This window comes from Myotis nattereri (assembly GCF_964212035.1).
Source record: "Myotis nattereri genome assembly, chromosome: 4".
NCBI classification, from domain to species: domain Eukaryota; kingdom Metazoa; phylum Chordata; class Mammalia; order Chiroptera; family Vespertilionidae; genus Myotis; species Myotis nattereri.
This window is the reverse complement of record NC_138079.1, coordinates 66,642,692-66,670,628: the sequence shown is the minus strand read 5'-3', so window position 1 is coordinate 66,670,628 and position 27,937 is coordinate 66,642,692. Positions and strand designations below refer to the sequence as shown.

Sequence of the window (27,937 nt, the reverse complement as noted above, 5' to 3'; positions counted from 1 at the left end):
TTCCACATATGGCCAATTCCCTGAAGGGAGATGTTTGAATACAGTTTTTTTTAAGTGGGTTAGCTAACAGAAAATTTAATTCATATGATAAATCGTGCCAGGCAGCTGAGTTCCAGCATTCATTTCATCATTATCGTGAATTGTTGGTTTAATCAAGTTTCTTCACTTAATCTGAATGTGTTCAAAACTCAGCATTCTACTTTAAGGAAAACCCTCACTTTTTATTTCTTTGTATAGTCCCCAGTTTTGTAAAATCTGATGAAGACAGCCAGTGAAGTGAATCTAATTTGGGTGGTTAAATACTGAGCAGGAATCAGGAAACCTCACAGAGTTTCTTTCATTAAAATAGCTTTATCAGAAAAGACATTTTCACCATACTTTTGCATCTAAAGCAGTGTTATTTCCATTTTGCTTTGCTTAAATTAAAAAGGAATGCCATTAAAGTGAAAACTTGGTTACATATATATGATCAAGTAAGTAGGTTGGGCTGAATGCTATGTTATTTGACAGATTCTACTTGTCTACCATGAGGTAGAAGAGCAACTCATTTTACCCCTTTTGATACAAAGCCAGCACAAATAATGAGTGTATTTGTTCAGAGTTGAGCATCAGGTGCAATAGAATTATGCACTGTGTTTATGTGACCCTGCCTTTTATATCCCTGTAGTTGCTCATTCATTCATTTTTCAGATGTAAATTAAAAGTGGCGATTGCAGATTAGATGTGCCAGGGCTCATGTAGGCTATGTGAAATATAGTTTCTCTCATTCTTGGAACTTATTGGATCATGACACAAATATAAGTGAGCTCTAGGAGAATATTCAACTCTTAGGAGAGTTCATTTACAACAAGAATAGGTAGTTGCCTTTGCTAGCAATGAAGCCTATAAATCTATTTTTCCCTTTGTTCTTGTTATTTGTTATTATTAATTCAGTTAGCAACACTGTAAAGGATTTTAAGTAATATTCTCAAGTTATCTTTATAGTCTGTCAGTTGTGAATATGACTAATATAAGTGGGTTCTCCTACTTATTAGAAGAAGCATCTCTTGAGAGTCTACTTTGTGTCCAGTACTGCCTGGGCTCTGTACAATGAGAAATAATTTAATCACCCCAATCTGCTGTCGTTTTTTTTTTTAAAGGTCATATAAAGAACATTTGACCTCTCTGAATGCTATTAAGATTATTTACATAACAATTCAACCTTGACTTTTCTAAACCAGCTTTGTGACACAGAACTTAGTATTAAGTTGAACTAGTTAACATTAATGCTATTTACTATTTATGTTCCATGAAATGTCAACTTCATAAGGCTTATCCTAATACCTATAAGTTGTCAAGCACCCACCAGATAAATAACTGAATTCAGCATACGAAGAATATGCTTAATACTCCTAAGCATCTCTTAATACACTCTGTACAGCTTAAGGTTTGCTTTTATTTCCCATGTGATACATTTCCCTCTGTGTCAGTGGTGCCAGTAATGGAAGGTGTTTGAAAAATAATTTCAAATGAAAAGGAATCAACATGATCAATGTGAACAAAGGGGGCAAGACCTTAATATTTTGGATATGAGAGAAAAATAAGGGTAGTTTTTATTAGTTTGGACAACAGTCTGTGCAAGCTTTTGCATGTGTGATAACTTGCAGATAACAGGCTCTGAAGGACCAACAAGAGGCTGATAGTGCTTTTAAATAGCCATGTTCCTCATAACTGAGAAAATAAGCCAAAATTTGGAGCCTGATTGGTTCTAGAACATGAAATTCTAAAACAATCAATGAGTGTGAAATACAATTAAGGGAAGGGAAGGGAAGGGGAGGGGAGGGGAGAGAAGGGGAGGGGAGGGGAGGGGAGGGGAGGGGAGGGGAGGGAAGAGGGATTGGCATTGTTGAGAATGTGGAACGTTAGTGGGCTTCATATTTAGAGAGTGGTAATGGAGTTGAGGGGTGCTATTTCAAAAGCTGTAAGAAATTCTATAAGAGTATGATGATAGCTTAATTGAACCATGTAATTGGGTATCTTTAATAAAGAAATTCATTCCTTGATTCTGTCTTCACTTAAGAAATAAGACTTTGCCCTAGCCTGGTAGCTCAGTTGGTTAGCGCATTGTCCCAATGGCCAAGGTTGCGAATTCAATCCCCGATCAGGGCAACATACAAGAATTAACCAATGAATGCATAAATAAGTAGAATAACAAATATATATATATCTCTCCCTCTCCCTCTTCCTCTCCCTCTCCCTCTCCCTCTCCCTCTTTCTCTAAAATCAAATTTTTTAAAAAAGGAGAAGAAGGAGAAATAAGACCTCTTTTCTCCAGGGGTGATATCATCTACAAATAGAGATAGATTTACTTCTTCCTTGATGATTGCATAAGTCTGTGAAGGTACTAAAAACTGAATTGTACACTGGTACTTGGTGGACTCAAAGCCTAGGTTGATGGCTTTCCCCAGCCTGTGCCTCAGACCTTCTGTCTTCTCCTGTCAGCTTGGTACAATGTCAGGTGAACTGCCCCCTTTGTCATTGGGTTTATGAGGCATTATAGTATATTAATTATTTCTCTGCTCCTTTTGGTCAGCTATTGCAACATTTTCTAGCTAAAGACAGCAGTGGAATGGTGCTGTTTTAGCCCCCCAAGGAGCTCCAGAAATAGCAGTGGCAGGCATTTGGAATTCATTTAATTGAAACATGTTTTTCAAATTTTACTATATCTATTTTCATGCATCTATTTAATGTATATTTTTCTTTTTCCTTTCTAGGAGATTGACTATACACAAGTACTCCTGGGAGGATCTAATACTTATTTTTTAAAACTCCCTCAGATTTCCAAATCCTTAATCTCCACTGATTACTTTTCATTTCCAAAGATAATTTGATATAGTTTAAAGAAATTTGGAGAACAAATGAGTAAAGATTTTTCAAAGAGACTCTGAATATTTAAGACAAGATGACACAGATACTAAGTTTCAGGCTCCAAAATATCTTATCAGACCACCAGGAGGTTTTTGAAGCATCATGTGATGCTTGCATAAGTTAGTGAATCTCAACTAGGAATTCCCCACTGATAATGTCAGGGGCATTGACGCCAAATGATTTTATGTTATTAGAATGACTAGGCTGTGTGTGAGGCAGTTCATGAATGTGATTAATGAGACAAACACCACAGGGGTGCTTTCTTAATGCTTGAGTCATATTTGCAGTTGGAGAAGGCTAGATTTTTGTTTGTTCTATGTGTGAGATTTAATCTGGAAATAGTTTTCAAACATTTTCTTTCTTAGCAAATTTTAAACACAGACTAACCAAATTATCTTCTGTATTCCATCTATTTTACAGCACTAAGTCATTGGATCTAAAAGCAATGTATCCAGTTTCATAAACAATAAGGTAAAGTCCCAGAATAATGGAACGGACTTCAGTTATCAGTTTAGGGGGGATCCACTATGCTAACAACTAGAGTCTCTAGTCCCAGCTAAGGGACTCCAAGATAACTTGACTGAAAGGGCTCAGAAACGAGAAAAGCTCAGAAATAGACATTGGACTTTGGTTTAAGATCTCATCGGATAGTTCAGCAGTAGTGAGGTTCGGGGCAACATGCTTCTCTAAAGTAATCTCCATGTTCTCTCTCAGTTTTTTCACTCTCGAGCTAGTATTTAATCTACACTAACCTATCCATCACCATCATTTAATGAACTTGTTCCTCTCAAGGTCATCTCCATAACTAAAGGACATTACTTTGTTGCCAACTTTTCAAACTCTCAGCAGCATTCCACATAGATGGCCAGTGTCCTTGAAATACTCACCTCTTGGCATCTGTGATGTCATAGCTTCATTTTTTCTCTTCCTCAGTGAATACTGCTGCTACTGCTGCTCGTCCTTCTCCTCTTCCTCCTTCTCCTCCTCCTCTTCCTCCTCTTCCTTCTTTGTTAATCCTCACATGAGGATGTTTTTCCCTTTGCTTTGAAGAGAGGGGAGGAGGGGAGAGTGATAGAGAAACATCAATGTGAGAGAGACAGATGGACTGGTTGCTTCCCACATGAACCCCAACCGGGGGTGGAAAGAAAACCCGCAACCCATGTATTGTGCCCCTGATGGTGAATTGAACCCAGGACTGTTCTGTGTGCAGGCCAACACTCTAACCACAGGACAGTGAATGCTTTTCCTTGACCTCCCTTGCTGATTCTTTTCCTCTCCCCAACCTGGAAATATCTGAGCCTCTCAGTGGTAAGTCTTGGTACTGCTTCTTTTTTTGAACTCACTCTCTCCCTAGATGGCCTCATGTGTGCTTGTGGCTTTCAACATCAACTATAACCTGTATGCTGAGGACTTCCAAATCTATATGTCTAGCCTGACTCTCCCCTGAATCCAGAACTCATTTATCCAGCTGCTATTGACATCCCCTTAGATATCAAATAGGAACCTCCAATTTAATGTGTCTAAAATGGAACTCTTGATTCTCCCAAACCCAGTCCTTCCCCACAGCCAGTTGTTCAACCCCCAAACTGGTAGTCATTCTGATTCCTCTCTTAGTCTTATTACCTGCATCCAATCATTCACCAAGTCCTGGTCACTTTTATCTAAATATGTTTCAAGTTCATCCATTTCTCATCATTAATTTATTTCACTGAGTTTCAAGCCATAGGCATTCTCTTACCAGATAACTGCTATAACCATTAACAGGATTCCCTGCTTTACTGGTATGGCACTACCACCCACTCTTTACATAAAAGCAAAATTATTCTATTTTGTTATATCTTATTATGAAGATCTTCAAATATATACAAATGGACAGAGTAGCATGAATTCCTATATACATGTCACCCAACTTTAATAGTTATCAATTCATTGAGAACCACATCTATTTTCTTGCCTCCTCTAGTATTTTGACACAAGTTCCATATATTATATCATTTTAGTCCTAAATATTTCAACATATGATCTATAAAAGGTAAAGACTCTTTTAAAGTATAACTACAAGGCCATTAACACATCTTAAAAATTAGTAAGTTTCAATATCATCAGACATCCAAAAACGTATATTTCTGAATATCTCTTAAATATCATGATTTTTTTATAGTCACGTTGTTTGAATCAAGGTCCTAATAAGGACCACATATTGATTGATATGTCTGTAGGACTCCTCGTCCATTAATATCTCATTGTTCACTTGCTTTTCCCCCTCCTTGCAATTGATTTGTTGAAGAAACCAGACTGCTTGTCCTGTAAAGTTATAGTCTGGGTTTTGCTGATTGCATCGCTGTAATGTTATGTGTTCTTTCATGTTAACAACTGCTAGGATGGCTTCATAGGTGGTATTGTATTCTTCTACCAGAAGTCATATGCTTGGTTGTATGTCTTTTTTAATAATATTAGTATCCATTGTGCTTTATATCTAAATCCATTAATTCATTAGCAGTTGCATAATAGGGCTCTTCTATCCATCTTCATTTATTCACAAGAATACTTCTATAAAGAAGGGACTTCCTTTTGTCTCCTTTTTACATTTCCTAGTGGTAAAGTTTGTATAGGAATAGATTTGCCTTTTAAAAACATAAACTGGATTGTGTCTCTCTCTTGCTTGTGGCACCTCCATGCACAAAGAATAAAATCTATGACCTACACACCCACCGTATAGTCTGGCTCCTCCATCATCTTTTTCACCATGCTCCATTACATTCTCTACCTATTAATTAAAATTTAAACTAAATATAAAACTTGAAGTTTATTGAAATTTATTGGAAAAGTAAAGCCCTTTTCTGCCCCAAGATTTTGTCCTTGCTCAGAGAAGTGCCTAGTAGGCTTCTTCTTGACCTTCAAGCTGCAATGTTATCTTCTCAAGGCCTTCTCTGACAGCTTCACTTAAGGAGCCTGCTCTCCCTCCTCACAGCTCCCATTAATCCTTCCATAGCACCATCACAAGCTGTAACTATCTTCCTTGTTTGGTTATTGATCATTTCCCACCAAGCATGCTGGCTCTGGAAAGCAAGGATTTCTGCCCACACACCACTGAATCCTGCGGTACAACACAACAACTGCACACTGAGCGCTTTTCTTTTTTTGAATGAATGCCATAAACTTGCTGACCCTACATATCGTCACCTATATAAATGGGATGCAGGGATTAGCGAGGTGATTGCAGGATTTCTTCCAGTTTTTAATGTTGTTCTCCGAGAACATTAGAGACCAAGACAAAGATCATGTAGTGCAATGCTGCCCGAATTCTTTATGTTGTGGTACCTGCAGCAAATGGTATTTGTGATGGGCAGGCCATTGAGAGAAGAGCTGGTTTGGTGGTTGAACAGAGGGCCACAGGAGTTGGCATAGGGAAAACATTTCTAGACTCAAGAGGGTGGGCTTGGAGATTTAGGGCAGGAAATTCTTCTGAGTATAGACTTTGAGAGCTCCCTGACTTTTATGGCCCTCAGAGACTTAGAGGCCTAGGACTTCCTGCTGTCTCTGCATTTTGAAATCCTCCTTTCCTCTGAAAAGTCATTTTCTTCTTCAGGAAATCCCACCAACTTAACATTATTTCAAAGCACTCTCTTTTTTACAATGCAAATACTTTGGGCTCCGTTGAGAAGGTTATGGGTATTTTTCACCTTTGTGTGAATTAGCTTAAGTAGACTGTTCTCTTCCTAGAGTCTCAATGTTTTGTTCAGTTTAAGAGAGTCAAGGTGGAAGGGGGCAACTTTGGAGCTTGGGTCCTTGTGTGAGCTGCAGGAGGACAAGCCTGAATCAGCACAGTGGACTCCTGTGGCAGACCAGGGTGGTTTGGATACCCTAGGAGTAAAGACAGAGGGCTTAGGTCAGCCAGTCCCAAAGATTCAGTCAATTTCCTTAATTCTGGAGGTCAGGATCTTTGCCCAAGATGTTTATTGCCAGTAGAGGATACAGAGAAACCCAGTATAGAATCCATGCTATATAGATATCACAGAGGTCAGCAGGTACACGTAGAGGACCAGACTGGCACTGGTAGCAGAAAGGCAATGCCAGGGCACCTACAGCATGCGATTGGTACACAGACCCATCCACTCATCCAAACAGCAACTGCTTTCCCAGGACTACTGCTCACTGCTTCCTCTTCTCCCAGAGACCAGAGTAAAGAAGAGATTAGCTTGTAGAAAAAATAAGGCCCAGGAAGGAGGGGGACCCAGGCCTCAGGATATTGCAGGTGAAAAGAGGTTTTCCTCCTTCTCCCAGACCTGCACCCTGATCTGGATAAATTCCCCTGCCACTTCCTGCCCATACTTCTGAATAGGAGCTTACACTTTGCAGAAGGAGAACTTGGAGAAGCTCTTCTGAAGGGATCGTGCTGAGGCAGCCACACTGTGAAGGGATTTGAGGCATACATACTTGGTAAACTATGGTGAGTGCTAATTTTGAGACCTTTTTCTTATTATACTGGAATTGCACTTGGGTCTTCATTCCCCTTTAGTGTGCTCAGATGGCATGCTGAGGAACTCCGTAGGATATTGACTCCATTGCATTCTTGTCTATAGTAATATCTTAGATTTCTTGATAGTAGAGATTCCCAGACTAAGAGGTTAAAAAAAATCACAAGATATTTAAGTTATAGCAAAAACAAAACAAAACATAAACAACTCTTAATTTCATGGCATCTTAGGTTAGAAGACAACTGATTTGGACTCCCCCTTGTTGCATGAAATTCTACATGCCACTGGTTTTCGGTGTGTCCTACCAGCCTTTAACCTATGCTTGAATAGTGTCGGGGGTGGGGATTGCCAGTATTCTATTCTCCTGCAGTGACAGACAATTTATGGTCTTCCTTGCCTTAAGTTGACATTTGATTATAAATTATCATCAGGCTTTATTCCTCCCCCCCACCCCCCAATCACACAGAGGACATATGATAACTTTCCAAATAAGTGCTATTAGTTATTGTGTATGAGGCCTTCTTTTGACTACTCTATAAGTTATCCAGCTGTCCCAACTGTTGCTGGTCTCCTAGAAGGTGCATTGGAATCCTCCTCTTCTCCAAGCCCATGGCAAACCTAATCTCATGGGTTTTGTCCTTGGTCCTTTCCTTCCTTCCCTTTTCAGGAACTTTGTTCCATCTTCCTTCTCTCTCTGGGTCTCCAGGGTTTCCCTTAGCCACAGACTACAAATATGCCTATTCTACTCTCTACTCAACATTGCTTACCTACTCTAAGAAACTATCCCGTCTCCTGATTTCCTGTCACCATCAAATTTATGAAAAGTGTAGTGCAGCCCTAGCCAGTTTGGCTCATTGGATAGAGCATCAGCCTGGGGACTGAAGAGTCCCAGGTTCGATTCCAGTCAAGGGCATGTACCTTGGTTGCAGGCACATTCCCAGTAGGGGGTGTGCAGGAGGCAGCTGATCGATGCTTCTCTCTCATCGATGTTTCTAACTCTCTATCCCTCTCCCTTCCTCTCTGTAAAAAAAATCAATAAAATATTTATTTATTTTTTTTAAAATGTAGTGCAGCCGAAGCCGGTTTGGCTCAGTGGATAGAGCGTCGGCCTGCGGACTGAAAGGTCCCAGGTTCGATTCCGGTCAAGGGCATGTACCTGGGTTGCGGGCACATCCCCAGTAGGGGGTGTGCAGGAGGCGGCTGATCGATGTTTCTCTCTCATCGATGTTTCTAACTCTCTGTCTCTCTCCCTTCCTCTCTGTAAAAAATCAATAAAATATATTAAAAAAAAATGTAGTGCACAGTTATCCCCCCAGTTCTTCATTATTCCTTGTAGCAATCTGGGTTCTGTCTCCTCAGCTTTGTAGAAATGTACCTTTGAAGGACAGTAATGTCTTTGAAACGGACTTTTATCAGTCTTCAGGCTTCTTCTCCTTGCCAAGCCCACCCTATAGCATATATAGCGTATAGCCCCTTCTGTCTTGACAACATCTCCTTTAGACTCCCAGACTCAGAGTTCTCCTGGTTATCTTCCCATTTCTGCAAGTGGCCTTCCCCACCATTTCCTCTTTTATTTTTTTGCCTCCATGGAAAAGACTTTCCTTAAGGTAATGTCTTCAGACCACTTCTCTTTCCTTTATCCTGTCCTCCTTGGTAATCTTTACCTCATTTCCGTTTCATTTATTCTTTGTTTAAAATATGTTTTTATTGATTTTTTTAAGAGAGAGAGAGGAAGGGAGAGGGACAGAGAAATGGAAACACCAGTGAGAGAAGAACATCATCAATCAGCTGCCTCCTGCACATCCCCCACTGTGAATCCAATGGTTGACCTCTTAGTTCTTGGGTCTACGCTCAACTGCTAAGCCACACCAGCTGGGCTCATTTACTATTCGAATAGGGGTAACCTCAAGCCTCCACTCCATCTCTATCTCAACCCTGACTTATCTCTATAGCTCCATTTTAACCTTTCTGCTGAACATCTCGGAAAGGTTAAAATTAGTGGTGGCAAGCAGGCTAAATAGCCATCTCAGATGGTGATTAAAGAAAATTTGAATTTATTTAAGGAAAAAGGGTTAGGGGGTGGAAATATCCAAAGGAAAGAGCTATATATACAGCACTGAGCCAAAGGGTATTGGGCCCATGATGGCAGGAAAATGTACTTAGAACAGTGAAACAAGGAAGGGCATAGAAGAAGCAACAGAAAAGTCTAGGCTGGGCTGCTCTGCCTCGCTGAGAAGTCAGGGCCTTGGAGACAGGTTCAGGGGGTTAGCCTGGAGGAGCTGCCACTGCCCATTGCTCCCCTGATTGCAAATCTCATGGGGTCCCTTAGAGGTTGGGGATATGTGCCTGTGGGAGAAGGAGAGGAAGGGAATGGCAAAGGCATGCTCCTTGGAGGGAGAGTGCGCACTGTGTCCTTTGTCCTGAGTGATGTATCTCTCTCAGGTGGAAATCTTAGGGGAGTTTTCAGGGGAGGTCCCTAATGGAATATCCATAAGCTCTCCAGGTGTGCTTTTTCAAGGTTGTGGTCTCCACTGATTGCTCAGTGCCAGGGCAGGGAGTCAGTAGTCAATGTAGCTGGTTCTGAGGCAGCCATGTCTGGTTTTGCTGCTTTTCTGGGCTTGGAGCTGAAATATAACGGAGGCGTAGATGTTATCGTTAGAGAGGAATTTCAGGGGGTCTAAACGGCCTAAACAACATGAAAGATCAGGCGTCCAAACCGAATGACCAGCACTATGCTAGGGAAGAGTAGGTTGCCCTGAGGGTGAGGTTCTTGTTTTCCCTTGCTGGTGAGTTTCTGACCTGGCCCAATATCTAGATGCCACCTTCAACTTATGATATCCCAAACATAGTTTCCTTCTTAACCTAGTTATTCTCTGGAATACCCATTTCCTCCCTGCTATTCTCCCCTTTCCTCCCCTCACCCCCACCCCCTGCTTTTTTAGGACATTGCCCAAAATCCTGTTCAAACAAGTTCTAGATCTACAAGTCATTTTAAAGTTCTTTTTCCACACAATTTCTGTCTACTCTCTTTGTATAGCTTCTGCTCCCTCCTGTCCATTCCCATTGCCCCAACTTAAATCAGGCCCTTGTAGCCTCTTGCTAGTATGTTGGTGTATAGTCCACTTGGCATGTCCATTTCCCACTTTCAATTTACCATATTTACTGCTGCCAGATGGTAGTGGAATTGCATCTTTTGTGGTGGTTGAGTATTAAAGTTATTGTTTAAGAAGAAAATTTCTTATTGTTAACATTACTCTTTAAAATGCCTTATATTGCCCATAAAGCAAAATCTACAGACATATTGCTTTTTAATAATTTAACATTGCCAGTTTTTCCTCCACTTTTGGAAGAGATCACTTTTCTTTTTGTTGACTATCAGATTAAGTCATCTGCTTGGTTTTAGTGGCCATCTAGAATGAAAATGTTTCTTTATACACCTTAACTACTTTCTTTTAAAATGTTTTTTTTAAACACTCAGCACTAGTCTATTTGAATTCATGTTAGTTACTCATGAGTGTGATACAGATTCTCTGGAATGTATAAAAGCACAGTTCTGATCCTGTTATTTCTGTGCTCAAAAATATTTAGTGGTTCTCCATTGCTTATCAGATGTTCCATTTCTTCAGCCTCACACTCAAAACTGTGCGTGATCTGGCTTCAACTCACTCATCTCATCCAGGTTTCATCCCAGAAAGGAATGTCTCCACACATGCTTTGCACATTCCAGTCTCCATCCACACTTTCCCTCACAGGGGTCCCACTGGCGGATATACCTTGTTCTTCCTCCCCATTTCTGCTGGGTTGAGCCATTCTTCAAAGATCATCTCACATGCTGCCTCTCCTAAGATTCCTTTACAGACTCTTCTCTAGCCCAGCTCAGCCAAAAATCCTACTTCCTTTTCTGAACTGCAGTAGGTCTTCATTTGTACTGCATTTATAGCAAGTTTCATTTTCTGTCTAGAATTTTCATTTTTATTTACTTTTTGTGTGTGTATATGTGTTAATCCTCAACTGGAGGATATTTTTTCCATTGATTTTTTTTTAAGAGAATGGAAGGGAGGGAGGGAAGAGGGAAGAAGGGTGAGAGAGAGAGAGAGAGAGAGAGCGAGAGAGAGAGAGAAACAGAGATACATTGATTAGTTGCTTCCAACACTCACCCAACTGGGGCCAGAATTGAACCTGCAACCCTTCAGCACAAGGGCTGACACTCTAACCATTTACCACAACAGACAGGCCTTTATTTACCATATTTTTTGGTGTATAAGATGCTATTTTTTTCTAAAATCATCAGACTGAAAATTGAGGGTCGTCTTATACACGGAAGTCAGCTAAGGAGGGAGCCGCACGGGTACATAGCTGCCCATACCTTGTCAAACAGGCTTCCTCCAATCATGAGCCTTACTATTACTGATGTGAGCTGATGCCGTAATTGGAGGTGGAGGTGGAGACTGTGCAGATGCAACAGGGACGAGAGCATTCTGAGCCCATAAAGATGTCAAAAAATAAAAAGATAAATACCGGTAAGGAATTGTCTTACTCTGCAAAATTCAAATTGAATGTAATCAGCTATGCAAACGAGCATGGAAATAGAGCTGCAGAGAGACAATTTGGACCTCCTCCCACAGAGTGTATAATCAGACAGTGGAGAAAACAGGAAGAACAACTCCTTAAGATGCCAAAAAAGAAGAACTTAAGAGGAAAACCAGCAAAATGTTTAAAATATTGATTTCTTAATTTGGGGTTGGAAAAGTGGGGGGCATCTTATACATGGGGGTGTCTTATAAATGGAAAAATACAGTAAGTTTTATGAGACTATAAGCACTATGGACAAGGTTAGTGCTTGGATCTTATTTATAGTTTTACTAGAGGCCTGGTGCACAAAATTCGTGCACGGGTAGGGTCCCTAGTCCTGGCCAGCGATCAGGGCCAATCGGGGCCTTCCAGCTGCTGGCCAGGGCCTTCATTCCACACCGCCCCCTGTTGGTCAGTGCACATCATGAGAGTGATAGAACTCCCGGTCAAACTCCCATAGGGACACTTTGCCTATTAGCCTTTTACATATATAGATACTCTTTCACCATCTCCACCTTCAAGCACACAATCAGTTCTCAACAAGTTTGAATGAATAAATAAGTAAAATAATGCGGCTTCCCAACACCACCACCCCCCTCCCCACCCCCCCATGCAAAAGAATTTCTCCCAATGTGCTATAGTCTGGCAGTGCCCCAGAAGGTAGGATTCAGGGCTCCAAAGAAGCAGCAAACTCTTCTTCATCCCAGTAGTGTCTGAAGTCAGGCAATGAATGAACTCAACAGGAAGGCAGATGGGCAAGCAGATATATGCAAATACAAAACTCTTTGCTCTTTCTTACAAAGCAAAGTAAACATTCTATTTAGGGAAAGAAAGAAAAAAAAGACCTTGCAAATGTACAATACAATGGCTTTTTCATAGAAGGCTTCAGGAAATGCCAAGGTCTGTCATTGGGGTTGGAGACAGTTTGTTCCCATTGTGTAGAAAGAGACGGTTAACCGAAGACCTGCTGTTTTAAAGGATCAGACACGTTCCAGTGCATCTCAAGTTCAGTGGGACTTTAACCTTTATGGAGAGAAAATCCCCTCCCCGCCTTGTTTTTAACTCCAGGCTGAAGGGAAGCTCTGACTCCAGGAGTTCACTGGATATAACAGCCCTTAAATCTTTCCTGATTCATACTCCAAGCCCCAGAAATACAAACCTAGCTCTGCTCAGATGCGCAGTAAGATTTTAAAGGAAGGTCTGGGGGTTGAAGAGGATGGGAATGTAATATATTTAAGGAAGGTCTGGGCGTTGGGGACGAAAGGTTATTTGAGCCTGTCTTACATCTTTCAAGGGATGGGGCATCTTGATCTTTATTATGGGCATGCAGAAAGTGTAATCTGCCCGCAGCGACAGAGGGAGTTTGACAGTGAATTTACACCCTGGGTGTTGCCTTTAGACTGATCAGGGCAAATACCCGCCCTACACTCTTGTAAAATCTTAATGTACCGTGAGAAGCGCACAGCGTGGCCTGATGTACAGTGTTCAGATTTGTCCTGACGTTATTGAATCGTGGCAAGTGGCTTCCAGGAGGGAAGGTGTTGGTGTTTGTTTTTATTTTTTTCTGCACAATTACTCAGGTGTCTTTTCCTGTTTCTCTTCTCCCTCCTGGACTTGGGTCCTGGAATCACTTGGGTCCTAGAGAGCTCTTCCCTGCACGTCTCAGCTCTGCCTCCTGCGGGCTCCCCCCGCCCCCCGCGCCCCCGCTTCTCTCTTTCTGGCCCCGCCTCCTCCGCGCGCCCCGTAGCCAGCAGCTAGACAGCTGTGTTCAATCAGAAACCACTTACAACTCCAGCCGATTCAAACGGGAAACTTCGGCGTGAAGCGCAGCTCCGCTCGGGCTCTCTTTAGCTTTCTTTCCTTCCCAGGAGCCCGGGGAGCGGATCTTCCTCGCCCCGCCGCCCGGGTGTGTTCTGGAGCTCGACGAAGCCCTCTAGGGTGCAGGATCTTGCGGGGAGGTGCCTCCAGCCTGGTCATGGGGGTCGGCGAGACGCCGCAGGAGTGGTGAGCGGCGCCGAGGGTGGCACTGCCCCGGGACCCGGCGGTGGGCGCGCGCGGGCGGGTCCCCGCGCCGGCTCGGCCGCTGCAGCAGCTGCGAGCGCGCCGCGCCACCCAGCCTCCCGCAGCAATGCCTCGCCCGTGAGTCGCGAGCCGGCTCTGCTCCTCTTCGGAGTGTTGGCATCCTTCGTTAGGACTGCACCGCTGTCCTGGGCGAAAATGGCTGTCTAGACTAGAATCTGCCAGAAGGGACCAAGCAGTGGATAGCGAGCCTGTGAAGCCGAACTCACAGCCGCGAGACCTGGAGGAGGAGCTCGGCTCTGAAAAGTGCAGACATGAATTCTGGAGTTGCCTTGAAATACGGAAACGACTCCTCGGCCGAGCTGAGCGAGGTAAGAAACCGCTGGGGTCGAGAGCTCTGGTTTCCTAGGCAGAGTGGCTTTTTGACCCCCCTCCCCCCTTTCCTAATCCCCCCCCCCCCCAGCCCAGTACCGCACCCGCCTCGCACTCCCTGTCTGGAGGCAGCGCAATTAAAGATTAATAGATTTTCTGGATCTTGTTTTAACTTGTAGTGTTACTCAGGAAATGACCTGAACTGGCTTGATGTTTCAGTCTGAAACGAGTGGCTTAAAAAAGAAACAAGCTCTCACCACCCGCCAAGGCGTTTTTACTCTCCGCGGTCTGGGTCCCCTGTCCCTTCCCACCCGTTTCCCCCCCGTTTATGTACAACTCTGCTTTTCGTACGCACAAAATACCCGGGGATCCCAGCTGAGCTTAAGCCAGCGGTAACTAATTGGGGGGGGGGGGGGGGGCCCGGGAACTCATTGGATTATTAAATCTGCCACTTGGCTCCCACGTGTGATGCGTTTGGATAAATTCGGGCAAGGTGGTCTCTCCGCGGCGGAGACGAATGACCGCGCTGGGGAGTTGCGTGGGGAGGAAGCACATCAAAGCCGCTTAGAACTTTATTTCCTGCCCGGGACTGGACTTCTGAGTCTTTGAGGCAAGAGCATTTGCAATTCCTGGCTCTTACAGTAACATAGCCACTTGAGTGTTTGGGACCTTGCTTTGAAATTAAAGGCTACATCAAACGGCATGCAAATATGTGAACGGTAAGGATGCCCAAAGCCACCTTTTTGATGACTTTAGGGATGCCTGGGGCACATCCCTCCTCCCCCACCCCGCCCCCCACGGCTTTGAATACCTGAAAAGTAGGACGGGAAACCTACAGAACTGGGAGCTCAGAAGAAAGTCTGAGACGGTGTCTACAAGCAGGAGGCTGGATGGCTGTAGGATTTCCTCCTAGCACCATCCCTGAGCCATTTCTGGGAGCAAAAGTAGAATAAATAGTCTGTGCTTCTTCAGTATGGCTGAAGAAAGGAAGGGGGGAGGGGGGCGAGGCAGGGTGAAGGCCGGTGTAAAAACAGCCGGAAGGCAGATAGAAGTGATGTCAGATTACTTACCGTGAAGGGAAAATGAAAGGCTCAAGCCCTCGCTTGGGGAGAGGGCTGGTGATGGGGAAGGAAGGGGGTGTACAGGGGAAACTCCATTAGGTCTGGGGCTGGTATCCAGCACTCCAGCCTGGTGCTCTAAGTGTCTTGCTGCTATGCTGTGCCTGCTGGGGTTTGGAATAGCATTTTGAGGTGTTGGTCCAATGAGTAGAGGCATTGCCTAACCGCTGTGCTTTCCCTTGTGATGAAGAAGACAGGAGATGCAAAGGGTAGGGCTTAATTTAAAACTGGGAGGCAGAGGGAAAGCCTGAAGACCTAAGTGACTTTTGCCAATTTTAAATGCAGGGGGAGGTTTCAGATCTAAGAAGAGCCCAGGTCCTGCTCCATTACTGACACTATTTGAGGAGAAGCCTTTGTCTTATCTACTAAGGTCATTTAAAAACTAAAAAACCGAAGGCTTGAAGAGAGTCTTGGCTAGGCCTTTCACATTGTTTATTTCTACCTGGCAGCTTTCACACTTTCACCTGAAAGGTGCTGTTCAATTACCTCTGTTTCAAGATGAATTGTGGAGAGAGAGGAGGCCTGGGTTGACTTGAATAGTATTGGCAGGGTCAGGGAGGACATTCGATGTAAAACCCAGGTGGGAGGTAACACTCTCCATCCTGTGTCTCGTACGCCTCATTTTTCCACTCCTTAGAAAACCTGTGGCCAAATGCAAGCTGCGAGGGCGCTCTGTGACTTCTGCATTAGTTGGAGCGATATCTCAGCATTACAAGACATAGTTTTGTCCCTCGGGCAATAAACAAGTTTCTGTCCCAACCATATCCTTTACCAAATTTTCTTTCCTTTTTCTCAGTGTCTGCTCATTCATTGCTTGCCTTCTTTAGAGCCTTCTTTTTAGGCTCAATGACTTAGTGCTCCTCCATCCCCCAATCCTAGTTTCCCTGCAGATTAAGTAGTTGCAACAAATTGTGAAGATAGTTTTGTGGGTTTTTGTTTTTTTGTTTTTTTTTTAGCTTTTGTACATATTTTAAATTATGGTATGTGCAAAGAGAGTTTGAGAGGTAAGGGTGTGAGGTTCATACCTTATGGACCCTAAATCACATGGGCAATAGTCCCATGTTCTGTAATATCTATAGATCAGTAAGGATATGGACCCAGGAAGATTCTAATACAATTCATTTGTATTTCTCCCTTTACCCTTGTTTCACAATCACTTCTCTTTGGTGTAAAGGAGAGTTTCTTCTTTTCACCGTAATTTTTCTTTTAAACACTGGTTTTGCTTTAACATCTTGGGGGGGGGGGGCAAAGTCCCCATCCTTTTTTGATGGTTGGTTCCTCCTCATCTGGAAGCAGAGCTAATAAAATCCCTGAGGGGCCCCTTTAATGCCATATCTCTTATTGCCCAGGAGTCTCAACACTGCCTGGAGGTCACCATGGGGTCAGATTCAGCCTGATGTTCACCAGGCATTTCAGGGGCAGGAAAAACTCAAAGGGCTCAACATTATTCTGGGTATTAGAAACAGAGGCCTCTCTCATTGGCGTTGACTTGTGAGTTTATCCCTTCTGCAAGGGTCCTCTAGCCATACGAGTCACTGACTTCATAACGTCCTGAACAAGGGAAGTGACTTGAATCCGTTTCTAGTTGTAATCTGCTGGACCTTCACGAGAGCAGCAAGCTTTGGTCAACAATTCAGGCGTTGACCTCTGCCTGCCCTGCTCCAGGAAAGCTTCCTTACCAGGAGGCAGGAGAGACTGGGTGTGAGGGAGACTGGAGGAGACTGAGGGCTGGGAGTTGGGCCTGAGGTGTTTTGCAAGTGTGAGAACTTTAAGATGCTGGAAAACAGGAAATTCATGAATGTGTTCCTGTTGTGTCTTTAGTTTGAACAATAGCTGTTTAAGATCCTATGAGGTGATTATAGGAGAGAGTAAAATGCCCTCTACCTATGGTCAATTCAAAGCATTTTTATTTATCCATGACCACAAATGGCTTATGTCAATTCTGAACACTTGAACCAAAACAAACTAGTCATTAGCATTAACAAAGGTAATTCAAAGGAAAATTTGAGAAACATGAGTTAGCGATTCTTTTTTTTTTTTTCCTTAGCTATTAGCTGTCCCTATCAAAGACTCAAAGGATGTTTTTCTTTTTCTAATAGGAGGTTAAGGAAGGACTTTAATATCAGCCAAATCGAACGCACTTAGAAAATTAAGTGGTTGGCTTTCAGTCTTCCTCCAAGATCAAGAAGCTGACTGGACACACTGCCAGCAGCATTAGATTAAATTCTCCCAAACCTTGTCAAGGAAGGCTCTTCAATCTTCTTCCTCAACCCCGTGGGTTTTCAGTTGGCAGTTAATTCTGTTTAACTTGGTAAAACCTGTGGGACCAGTTTCACAATCACATCTCTTGGTCCTTAGAGTAATTCAGACTTTGGGAAGAAGTCTTGTGCAGCATTATCAGAGTACGACTTGAATTTACTCATCTTTACAGAATACCTGTCCACTCAGTCTGCTTGTCTAATAGGCAGCTATCTATTTATGTAGCAAAATCAAGAGTTATCTTTAAGAGTTTGTTCTTCTAAGTCAAGAAAGATTTTCAAGGTTTTCACAGATTTGGCTGAAAGGCAAGATCTCAACAGAAAAGCTCCTAGGATATTGCTGCATGAAATATGAATTTAATGTTGAAATGCAAATCATTGTTATTGTTCTGATATTTTGGATTTATTTTGTAAGCGTTCTTATATTGTTCTTAGTTATCTTGAAAATCACAATGAGCAAAACATTCTTTAAATTCCTGAGGGGGGGGGAAAAGAGTTTGTTCTTTCCTGGCAATCATGAAAACCACTGGGAATGAAAAAAAATTATTTCCTAACGCAAAGAATACTTTGTTCGAAGCAATTAACCTATATTTTGTCTTTTAAATATTAAACAATGAACAGGTAAAATTCTCCCATCACGATTTATTTTGAAACCTTAGTTGCCCTGGAAATTGTATTTCCCTAACTCTCTCCTCATCACATTATTCAAAGCCTCTTTCATAAGATTATTCCACTCCTGAATATAGGTTATAGAGGCAACTCCCTGCTTTCACCATTTACTTGTTGGGTAGCTACTGAAACCCCACATCTTCACTGATACGCCAATTAAGAAGTAGATTATATGGGAGAAAATTGCTCTCTAGATAGATTATCTTGTATATATATCTCTAAGTGTCCATCTCACAGATGTACTTACTCTTTTTAGTCAAGTTACACGGTATCAGAATCCGAAGGGCCTATGAGATCACCTAGTATGCCCACTCCCCGTTATACCTCTTCACCTCCTCTGTTTCTATAGAATCCCACTTCATTGTAGTGCGGTGTGTAATGTCTGTCTTAGCCACAGATGATAAGCACCAGAAGGGCAGTGTTAAGACCTGTCAGAGTCTGGCACATAGTAGGTGTTCTAGGAATGTTTGATGAATGAACACCTTGCCTCTTCTCTCTCTTTCCCTTTTTTATAAATGTAGAATTTGAAAAATTGATTTAAGAGGCTCTTTGGCTGTGTAACAAACTGCTCTCAAATTTAGAGACTTCAAATGACAATCTTATTTGCTCCTGATTTTGCAATTTGGGCAGAGTTCAAGGGGAAAGACCTGTGACTGCAACTGGAAGATCCACTTCCAAACGGGCTTAATCACAGGGCTGGCAAATCAGTGCTGGCTGTAGACTGGAGATCACCTCAGTTCTCTTGGAAGTGGGCCTGTCCGTGTGGCTGCTTGGATTTCTTCTCCCTGTGGCGGCTGGGTTCCAAGAAGCAGGAGGTGGAAGCTGAAGGTTCTTTTAAAATGTAGGACTGAAACGGGCACCAGGTCACTTCTATGTGTTCTGCTGGTCAGAACAGCTGTGTGCTTAGCCCAGAGGCAAAGGGTGAACAAATATATCTCACCAGTCCAAGGGGGAGGTGACAAAGACTTTGCAACCATTTTTAATCCACTCCAGAGGCCACAAACTGACAGAATCGTGTCTAAAACACTGGTCTCTTAAGTCCCGATGTTTGGCAGTAGCCTTTGTTGCTTTATCTTTTAGCTATTAATTCAGTGGTCTGTAATAGCTAACACTTTCTGAGCATGTTCCAGGCATTGACATGCTTCATTGTCAAAAAACCTTATGAGGCACATTCTGTTATGCCCATGTTACAGGTACAGAAGTTGAGGCATAAAGAGGTGAAAAACTTACCAAGATTATACAGACTATAAATGGCGGAGTTGGGAGTTGAGCCCAGGTCAGCCATTTGTATGTACAGAGTTTCCTTTCATTCGTTTCTGCTCTGAGCTTTTGATCACATGTTCCTAGGAGAGAGTATTCTATTTAATAAGCCTGTTTGACTTGACTTGTATTGTAATCTCTATTGAATACCCAGAGAAATGTTTTTGATGACAATGAAATGGATATGATTAAAACGATATGGTCACTTTCAAGTGGCTGAGAAATTCTAGGCCAGTGGTTCTCAACCTTGGCTGCACATTAGAATCACCTGGGAATCTTTTTAGAATCCTGATTTCTGGGCCTCATTCCCATCTCCGGAATGAGAATGAGACCCAGAAATCAGGATTTCAAAAAGATTTCCAGGTGATTCTAATGTGCAGCCAAGGTTGAGAACCACTGCTCTAACCATTGCAGAGCCTTAAAAGCAGATTTGCAAGGGAGATAGGGGCACCGAGACCTCTGTCCCACAGTGTGTGCTTCCAGGGCGTCTGAGGGATTAATGCTACGATATTTAAGGTGCAGAAGGAGAAGGTTTCCTTTGTCACAAGAATTAGGGTTCTCCCACCCCTGCAGTAGGGCTCTAGGCTGCTACTGCAGTTGGCTCAGTCACTCTGGGTTGTAGAGTGCTGGGGTTGGTGAAGAAAGCCAGGGAACCCAGTGAAATTGCAGCCAGCTGGGGTCAAAGGCAAGGCAGCAGCTGGAAGCCAGGTCCTGAGGAAGCACGGAGAACATGACAGTGAGACCCCGCGTCAAACCCGGCTGCGAGGGAAGTAGATCGAGTGTCTGGAACCAGGTGGTCAAAGGGACAAGAGAAAGGAGAAATGTGGTGTGAGAAGAGGTTAGGCAGAGACCAGCAGCTGATTCGGAACTGAAATGGCCGCAGACCCCAAAGCAAAGAGAACACCTTGATTCTGAGGAAGTGCTTTGTCCAATCAGGAACTTTTAAAATTAATTCCAAGACTTTCATATTAAGAGCAGGTAGGACTGTGGCTAGCAGATTTGAGGTGCCAGAACTTTAAGTGGGGGCACCTGTCTAGAGCAGGGTATGGGATGGTAAGCTCAGGGGTGCTGTTTAATAGCTGCCTGAAGCTGATTTATTGAATGCAAGTCACGTGGATGGCTTCTTCCGAAGTCAGACTGCAACTGGAAGGTGAAACCTGCACTTAGGGCACAATTAAGAAGTTGTTGATGAGCAAGGATTGCAAGTTTAGTGTTTGATCACTAGAATCAAATTTCAGAAAACCAAGATTACATTTTAAGTAATCTCTAGATTCAGGAAAAGAGGTTTGTGTTTGTGAGATTATAGAATCAGACAAGCCAAAAAAGACTCAGAAGATTGATAGATAATAGTTATAACATGGATTTTTTTTTTTTAATATCAGCAAGGGGATGTCATGGCAAAGATAAATTATATGCAATTATTTTCTTGAACTCTCCCTCCCCCTAACCACACACACCCAGATTCCTAGCAGTGGTAACATGGATTCAGATAAAGAGTTCAACTTATAGAGTAAATATTTACTGGGAGCACAGAGCTATCCTCTTTTTCTAGCAAATGTTCTTTTTTTCTTGCTGAACCAAAATAGCCAAAATTAGTACATACATAGGCGAAAGAGGACATCTTTGGGGAGGTTTGCATTATCGTAAGGAGTGACTGAGGTTTGTAAAGCAATTTACGTAAAATTTTTCAAGATATTTCTTATACAGTGGGTCCTTGGCTTACGAGTTTAATTCGTTCCGTGATGGAGCTCATAACTCAAATTACTCGTATGTCAAATCAAAAAGTGAACGAGTGAGACACGTGATGCTGGGCTGATGTTGTGGCGTTCACTGTGACGTTCGCTGCGCCAACTAGCTGTGGGGTATCTGAAGCTGGCTCATAGCCCGAATTTTAGCTCGCAACTCAAAGCAAAAAAATCGGCCAAGAGACAGCTCATATCTCGAAAAACTCGTTAGTCGGGACACTCCTAAGACAAGGCCCCACTGTACTCAGCAAAAAGATTAAACCTTGAGAAACTTTGTGGGGGCTAGGGGAAGCAAAGAGATTAAACCTTGAAATTTGGGGGAAGAGGGGAAATCCAGAATTAGCAGCTGTTGCTGCTACTGCCATACCAAAAAAAACACACAAAACACTATAGGTTTAGGTTTGTTAACTTTGTAACTGAGCAACCAAAGCCTGTTGGACTGGGAAAAGTGTGTGGCCAAAGCTACTTGATGCTTTGATTGGTAGGATGTTTTGAAGCAGATGAGTTGAGTCCGGAGGTTTGATCAGTGCTTGGAATATATGATGGAGCATATGGTGCCAGAGGTGGAAATGCATCTTAAGCCTAAGCTTTAGTGTTTGGTAACCTGAGAGCAGAAAGTCTCCCGAAGCCTGTGTGTGTGCATGCATGCCAGTTAAGGGCTCCGGCTGGATTTTGAGAAATAATGAAGCGGTTATCAACGGAAGAATGCCAACATGGAGGAAGATTGCCTGGCAATTAGGAAAGCAGTGGAGTCCTCTGGTTGGCTTCATGGTAAGAGTGGGAGTAATTGCTTGCCCCTGTTTCCTATGGGTTGTATGGACTTGTCCATAGAATGTGTGGCACATGTATGACTTCTTGTTCCTGCTGGGTCCCTTCTCCTCCCAAGTTATTTGTTCTTTCTTATATCCGTGTTCAGTCCTGACTGTAATGATGGCCAGCCTTCCCGGGAGACCATGAGGTCTTTGAAGGCAGTGACAGAACAAAGCCCGTCACTGTTATTGCCAGCACCTTGTCAATGTGTGCATAGTAGGGCATTAACAAACTTCAGAGTTACTTGTGTGGACCAAAACCCAGTTTCCCTGTCACAAACTGACTGATGATTGACCACTCGACATTTTTGTTAAAGTGCGCATTGAGGGAATTTAGTTTGGTCATTATTACTGTAACTTACGCTCTGTTGCCAATTTGTTTACTCAACAGATACTGTGTGCCTTCTATATGCCAGGTGCTGTTCCTAGGTCTGAGGATACAGACACAAGCAAAACTGATGTAGTCCCTGTTCTAATGGATCTTACATTCTAGGAGGAGACCGATGAGATGTGAGTCCAGTGGTGATATATGCTTGAGAGAGAAAATCCCACAGGGACGGAAGGAGAGAGGGATGCTATTACAGTGGTCAGGGAAGACCTGTGTGCAGGAATCTGTGATTTTAGATCTGAATGAAATGAGGGATAGAGCCACACAAAGACAGGGGGTGGTCATTTCAGGCGGAGGGAAGAACAGCCAAGGTGCGAAGGTGGTGTGGCTGGGAGTATAGCGAACAAGGGAAACAAAAAGAGATGGTCTGAGAACACAGATCTGCCTCCATCACCTACAGCCTCATTAGCTATGGGAAAGAATCAGGATTTATCCGGAGTGTTTTGAACGTAACCTGAATTTTTTAAATCTGTATACTTTTTTTTTTTTTTTTTTTATTGTGGGGCAGTGTAGGAAAGATGACAAGAAAAGGAGGAATTAGCAAAAAAAAAAAAAAAAAGTCCTGGAAGGCTTTGTCCCGAAAGCCTATTAAAGAAAGTATTTTCAGAAGAAGCTAGCGTGATCATTCATAAAATGCTTCCCCTTTTGCTCCACTCCCTTAAAGTCTATGCATATTCCCAAACTTTCAAATTGTGTCATTTCTCCTATCAGAAATAATTGTTATATTCCATAAAAATAAACTATTATTATTTTTTTGACATACTCAGCATATTTGGAGTTTATTTCCCCCTTAAAGGGAATGGCTTAAAGAACTGAGTGGCAGGGACATCAGCCAGGAATGATTTGAAAACTGCCTTTCCTTGATGGACGGTTCAGGGTGGATGGATGCTGATGATGGAGACGATAAGTGGGTCTGAATTAGGAAAATGGGTTTTACTTTCCACTGTCACTTGGACCAGTTGCCTTCAATTATTTAAATCACTGGCTTTGTTTTTTTTTTTAATTAACTTTATTCAGTTGATTGATTTATAACAAATACCGTTTCAAGGATCCTGAAATGCTGACACTTCCTTTTTCCTGTCGAAAAGCTGCTTGAGAGTTAGATTATGGCCAGAAAGTTGCATGGGCAGCATGAGACTGCACAAAGGGGACACTTCTGTTGGGGTGCCATGAAGTTAATCTTTGATTTGCATGACTGATGAGGAAACTGAGGCCTGAATAAGGCTGGCTAGTGGCAGAGTGGGAAATGTAGAACTCATATTCTTTTTATCTCCCAGGAATATGTTTTTCTTTTCTTCCTCACCTTCCTGTTTCTATGTCACAGGACTTGCTTTAAAATATGTGTTATCTAATGTTCTGTTTTTATTTTAAAAGGAGGGAGTCTAATTCTTCGGGAAATCTTGTCTACATATGGCACTACCACCAATCCCACTATTAAAACAATTAGGCTAATTTGCTTTAGGTCAGTGATTTTGGGTGTATTGTAGTTGCTCTCAGTGGGTTTTTATGGGCCTCTCAGGTATTAAAGTCCAAAAGGGCAGTTGCCTTCTTTTTGGGGGTAAGTGAGATGGGCTTACTGTTCGGTGGGTTTGCCAGCTGCTCTGTGTTGATGGTGCATGACTAGGTCAACCCTCTCATCCTTTTTTTTTTTAATTAAAAAATCTATGCTAAAATACTATAAAATGCACCATGGCACCATTTTTAAGTGTACAGGTCTGTGGTATTAAATACATTCACATTGTGGTGCAACCTTTATTACCACCATCTACAGCCCTTTTTCATCTTCCCATTGAAACTCCGTTCTCACTGAAACTCTGTACCCATTAAACATGAACTTTCCATTCCCCTTCCCCCTCCCCTGACCCCGGCCACCATCATCTCTGCTTTCTGTCTCTAGGATTTTGACTAATCTTGGTACCTCATATAAGTAGAATCCTACAATATTTGTCCATTTATTACTGTTTATTTCCCCTAGTGTAATGTCTTTAGGGTTCTTCGATGTAGATATGTCAGAATGCCTTTTTAAGGCATCCGCTGATAGCCACTTGGGTTGCTTTCACCTTTGTATATTGTGAATAATGCTGCTACGAACTTGGGTTTACAAATATCTGTTTGAGTCCCTGCTTTCACTTCTTTTGGGTCTATACTCAGAAGTGGAATTGCTAGAGCATATGATCATTCTGTTTAGTTTTTTTGGGGGGATTTACTTCTCTATAACAATCTACAGTTTTCTATAGCAACTGCACCATTTTACGTCATTCTCACCAGCAATTCACAAAGGTTCCAGTTTCTCCTCATCCTTGCCAATATTTGTTTTTGTTTGTTTTGTTTTTTAAAATAATCATCTAAACAGGTGTGAGGTTTCTTTTTTGCATTTCCCTAGTGGTTACTGATGTTGAGCATCTTTTTATGTGTTTGTAGGCCACATGTTCTGTGGAGAAATGTCCATTCAAATCCTTAGCCCATCTCTTAATTGGGTTGCTTGGGATTGTTTTGCTGTTGCAGTGTAGTACTGCCTTCATACTTTCTACATATCATCAGTTCCCTACCCCTCTTTGCCTTTAAGTCTGATTTTCTCCATGGTTGGGGCTTTGCACGGCACTTACTCCTTGCTATTTCCAGATGGAGTGACAGTGAGTGTAAACTGAGGCATGAAAGTAAACTGCTTCTCCACGGAAAACAGATGGGCTCTGCTCAAGCCCAGGAGGCTCCTTAAATCACTTCCCGATGCATCGTGGGCCCGGTGCGCGTTTCACAGGCTGACACCCAGCAGCTCTCCTTACCCACAGGCCAGCCAATCTCTAGCCATGTTAGGCAGGCACCACTGTTAAGAGTTACATTCATGGCATTTGAAGAGTTACATTTCTTTACCGACATGCTGTGATTTCACAGTGTGTAAAGAGGAATTTTAGGAGAGTGCTTTAGCAAGAGGAGCCTGTGGAGAGGAGCCAGGAAGTCTGAGGCTGGCCTGTTAGATTAGATAACTGTTACTTTATTTCTTGGTGCTGTGAATCTAATCCCAGTTAAACCAAAATCTAATTTATTTTCATGCTTGATTGGGAGCACTTCTGATTAAGTGTTGGGATGAGAGTAAGCACCATATAAGACTACTGTGGGAATGAGATAGTCCAGGGGCTTCTGTGCCTGGGCTGATTGTTAATAGGGCAGCGATAGTTAGTAGGGGGATGGGGGGTGAGGGACTAGTTGAGTTGGACCCCAGGACAGAAGGAGTTTTTATTTCCAACTTAAAATAGTAGATTTAAACTCAAATTTGGGATCCCCCTTTTTCACGATGCCCTGATATGTGTGAAGTGCCTATGGTATGATTGACGGAGTGACTTCCAAGACTGTCTCAATTTGGGCTTCTGAGCTGCTTATGAAAATGCTGTATGGACACACATGTAATTGCTGCCAAAGCAAGTGTCTGATGCTGATAAAGCTGCCTTCAAACCCTTTCCTTCGCCACATGTGAAAGATGGGGCATCTTTCTTATTTGGCATTAAACTGTCCCCAACTAGAAATGATGACACACTGGGGTCAGGATAACATGTTAAATGACTAGGAAAGGTCTCGGCTTTTTTCGCCACCTTCTTTACTAACTTCACCACAGGGTCAGGTCACTTGATTCATCTCCTCAGATTCTGTCTATAAAACTATGTGTGGTCGAGTTGTGGGCTTCGCTATCCTAGCTCGATGGTTTGCGGAAAGTTGCTTTTCTGGGCTGCACATTCCCTGTTAGAAAATGGTGAGAAGAAGAATAGCCACCCTAGGCGAACGTGGCAAAGACCAGTGACATACCTACGTCACGCTTACAAAGTGCCTGGTGAATACCAGGGGTTAGCTCTTGCTGCTATGTTAACAACAATAACAATAATACTAATAATAATAGTTGCTATTTTGCTGCTACAGTGCTTACCTGTACAGTGAATGTGCTAAATAGAAAAGAAGCACTTCATAAACTGAACATTAGTAGCTGTCCTTGTGAGCACTGAAATAATTGAAAGGAAGTTCTTAAGTGGAGACAAATATGTCATGGAGACAGTATCAGGAATCCTGGGAGACTCACTGTCTGCCGGTGTTTTTCTCTCTGGACCTGAATGCCAAAAGCTCATTCCCTGGGGAAAAAGTCTTCCAAATATTGATAAGTCTTCAAAGAGAACGGTGGGTAGTTCCTTTTTTTTTTTTTTTTTTGGATTTGCAGAGCCAGAACGTTAATGAGCTAACAATTGGCAATTCTAATTTGCTTTTAAGTTTTTATTAGTTTTGTTTATTATTTTTGTTAATTTTGTTCTAATTTTGTCCTGGCTGTGGTATCTTCAGGTCTTCTTGTGCCCAGAAACTGACCTTAGGATGACCATTCTGGTTGATCCATAATGTGAGAGAGGGGAGGCACAGCACGCGCCTCCTGGCCCATGCCCAGAATAGGGGTGCATTGCAGAGGAAAGACCATGCTCCCGTTGAGTAACTGCTGCTTTCACAGAGATAAGATTTTATCAGTGATGCACCACTTTGTGAATTCCCTTACCAGCTGTGGTCTGTTAACTGGAAGAAGGCTGCAGTAATGCCGTTGGGAGCTTTGCTTGGGAGTAGCAATGATGGATGGAGCTACGCCGGCTGGAGGCCAGAGCGGAACCTGGGTAAATGGGTTCCAGAGGACTTGGGAAGTGCCCCACAGCAGTGAAGGCCATCTTGTTTCTGTTTACTGCTAACTTTGTATTTGAGTGGTGGTTGTTTTTTGTTCATCCTCACCACCGAGGCCATTTTCCCATTGATTCTTAGAGTGGAAGGGAGGGGGAGAGACAGAGAGAGAGGGAAGCATCGATGTGAGAGAGACACATCGATTGTTTGCCTCCTGCACCTGCCACAACTGGGGCCAGAGATCGAGCCTGCAACCAAGGAATGCGTCCTTGACTGGAATCAAACCCAAAATCCTTCAGTGTGTGGGCCGATGCTCTAACCTCTGAGCAAACCAGCTAGGGCGTGAGTTTGTGGGTTTTTCTAAAATATATTTTTATTCAGAGAGGAAGGGAGAGGGAGAGATAGAAACATCAATGATGAGAGAGAATCATTGATTGACTCCCTCCTGCATGCCCCACACTGAGAATCGAGCCTGCAACCTGGGCATGTGCCCTGACCGGGAATTTAACCATGACCTCCTGGTTCATAGGTTGACGCTCAATTACTGAGCCATGCAGGCCAGGCTGAGTTGATTTTTTAAAAAAGTGAAAAGCCTCTGGTATTTTATTAAGGCTTTGTCTCATATAGGGGTGGGTAACGTCCAGCCCTCAGGCAGTAAAGGGCCCACGAAATCATTTGGTCTGGCCCTGCCAAGGTTTTAGGGT

General features: G+C 42.8%; 1 protein-coding gene across 2 annotated transcripts in view; it reads left to right on the top strand.

Annotated features, from left to right (window-relative positions):
- Positions 1–27,937, top strand: part of MCC (MCC regulator of WNT signaling pathway) — a gene marked incomplete at both ends in the record, with an annotated part of 360,779 nt that overhangs the window by 112,342 nt on the left and 220,500 nt on the right. Inside the window, one exon of one of the 2 annotated variants that reach the window (XM_081088811.1) lies at positions 13,755–14,347. The exons of the other annotated variant lie outside the window; for it this stretch is intronic. Within the exon in view, the coding sequence (XP_080944937.1) occupies positions 14,291–14,347 (57 nt within the window). Of the gene's footprint in view, positions 1–13,754; positions 14,348–27,937 lie in introns of those variants that run through there. 2 annotated transcript variants of the gene reach the window in all.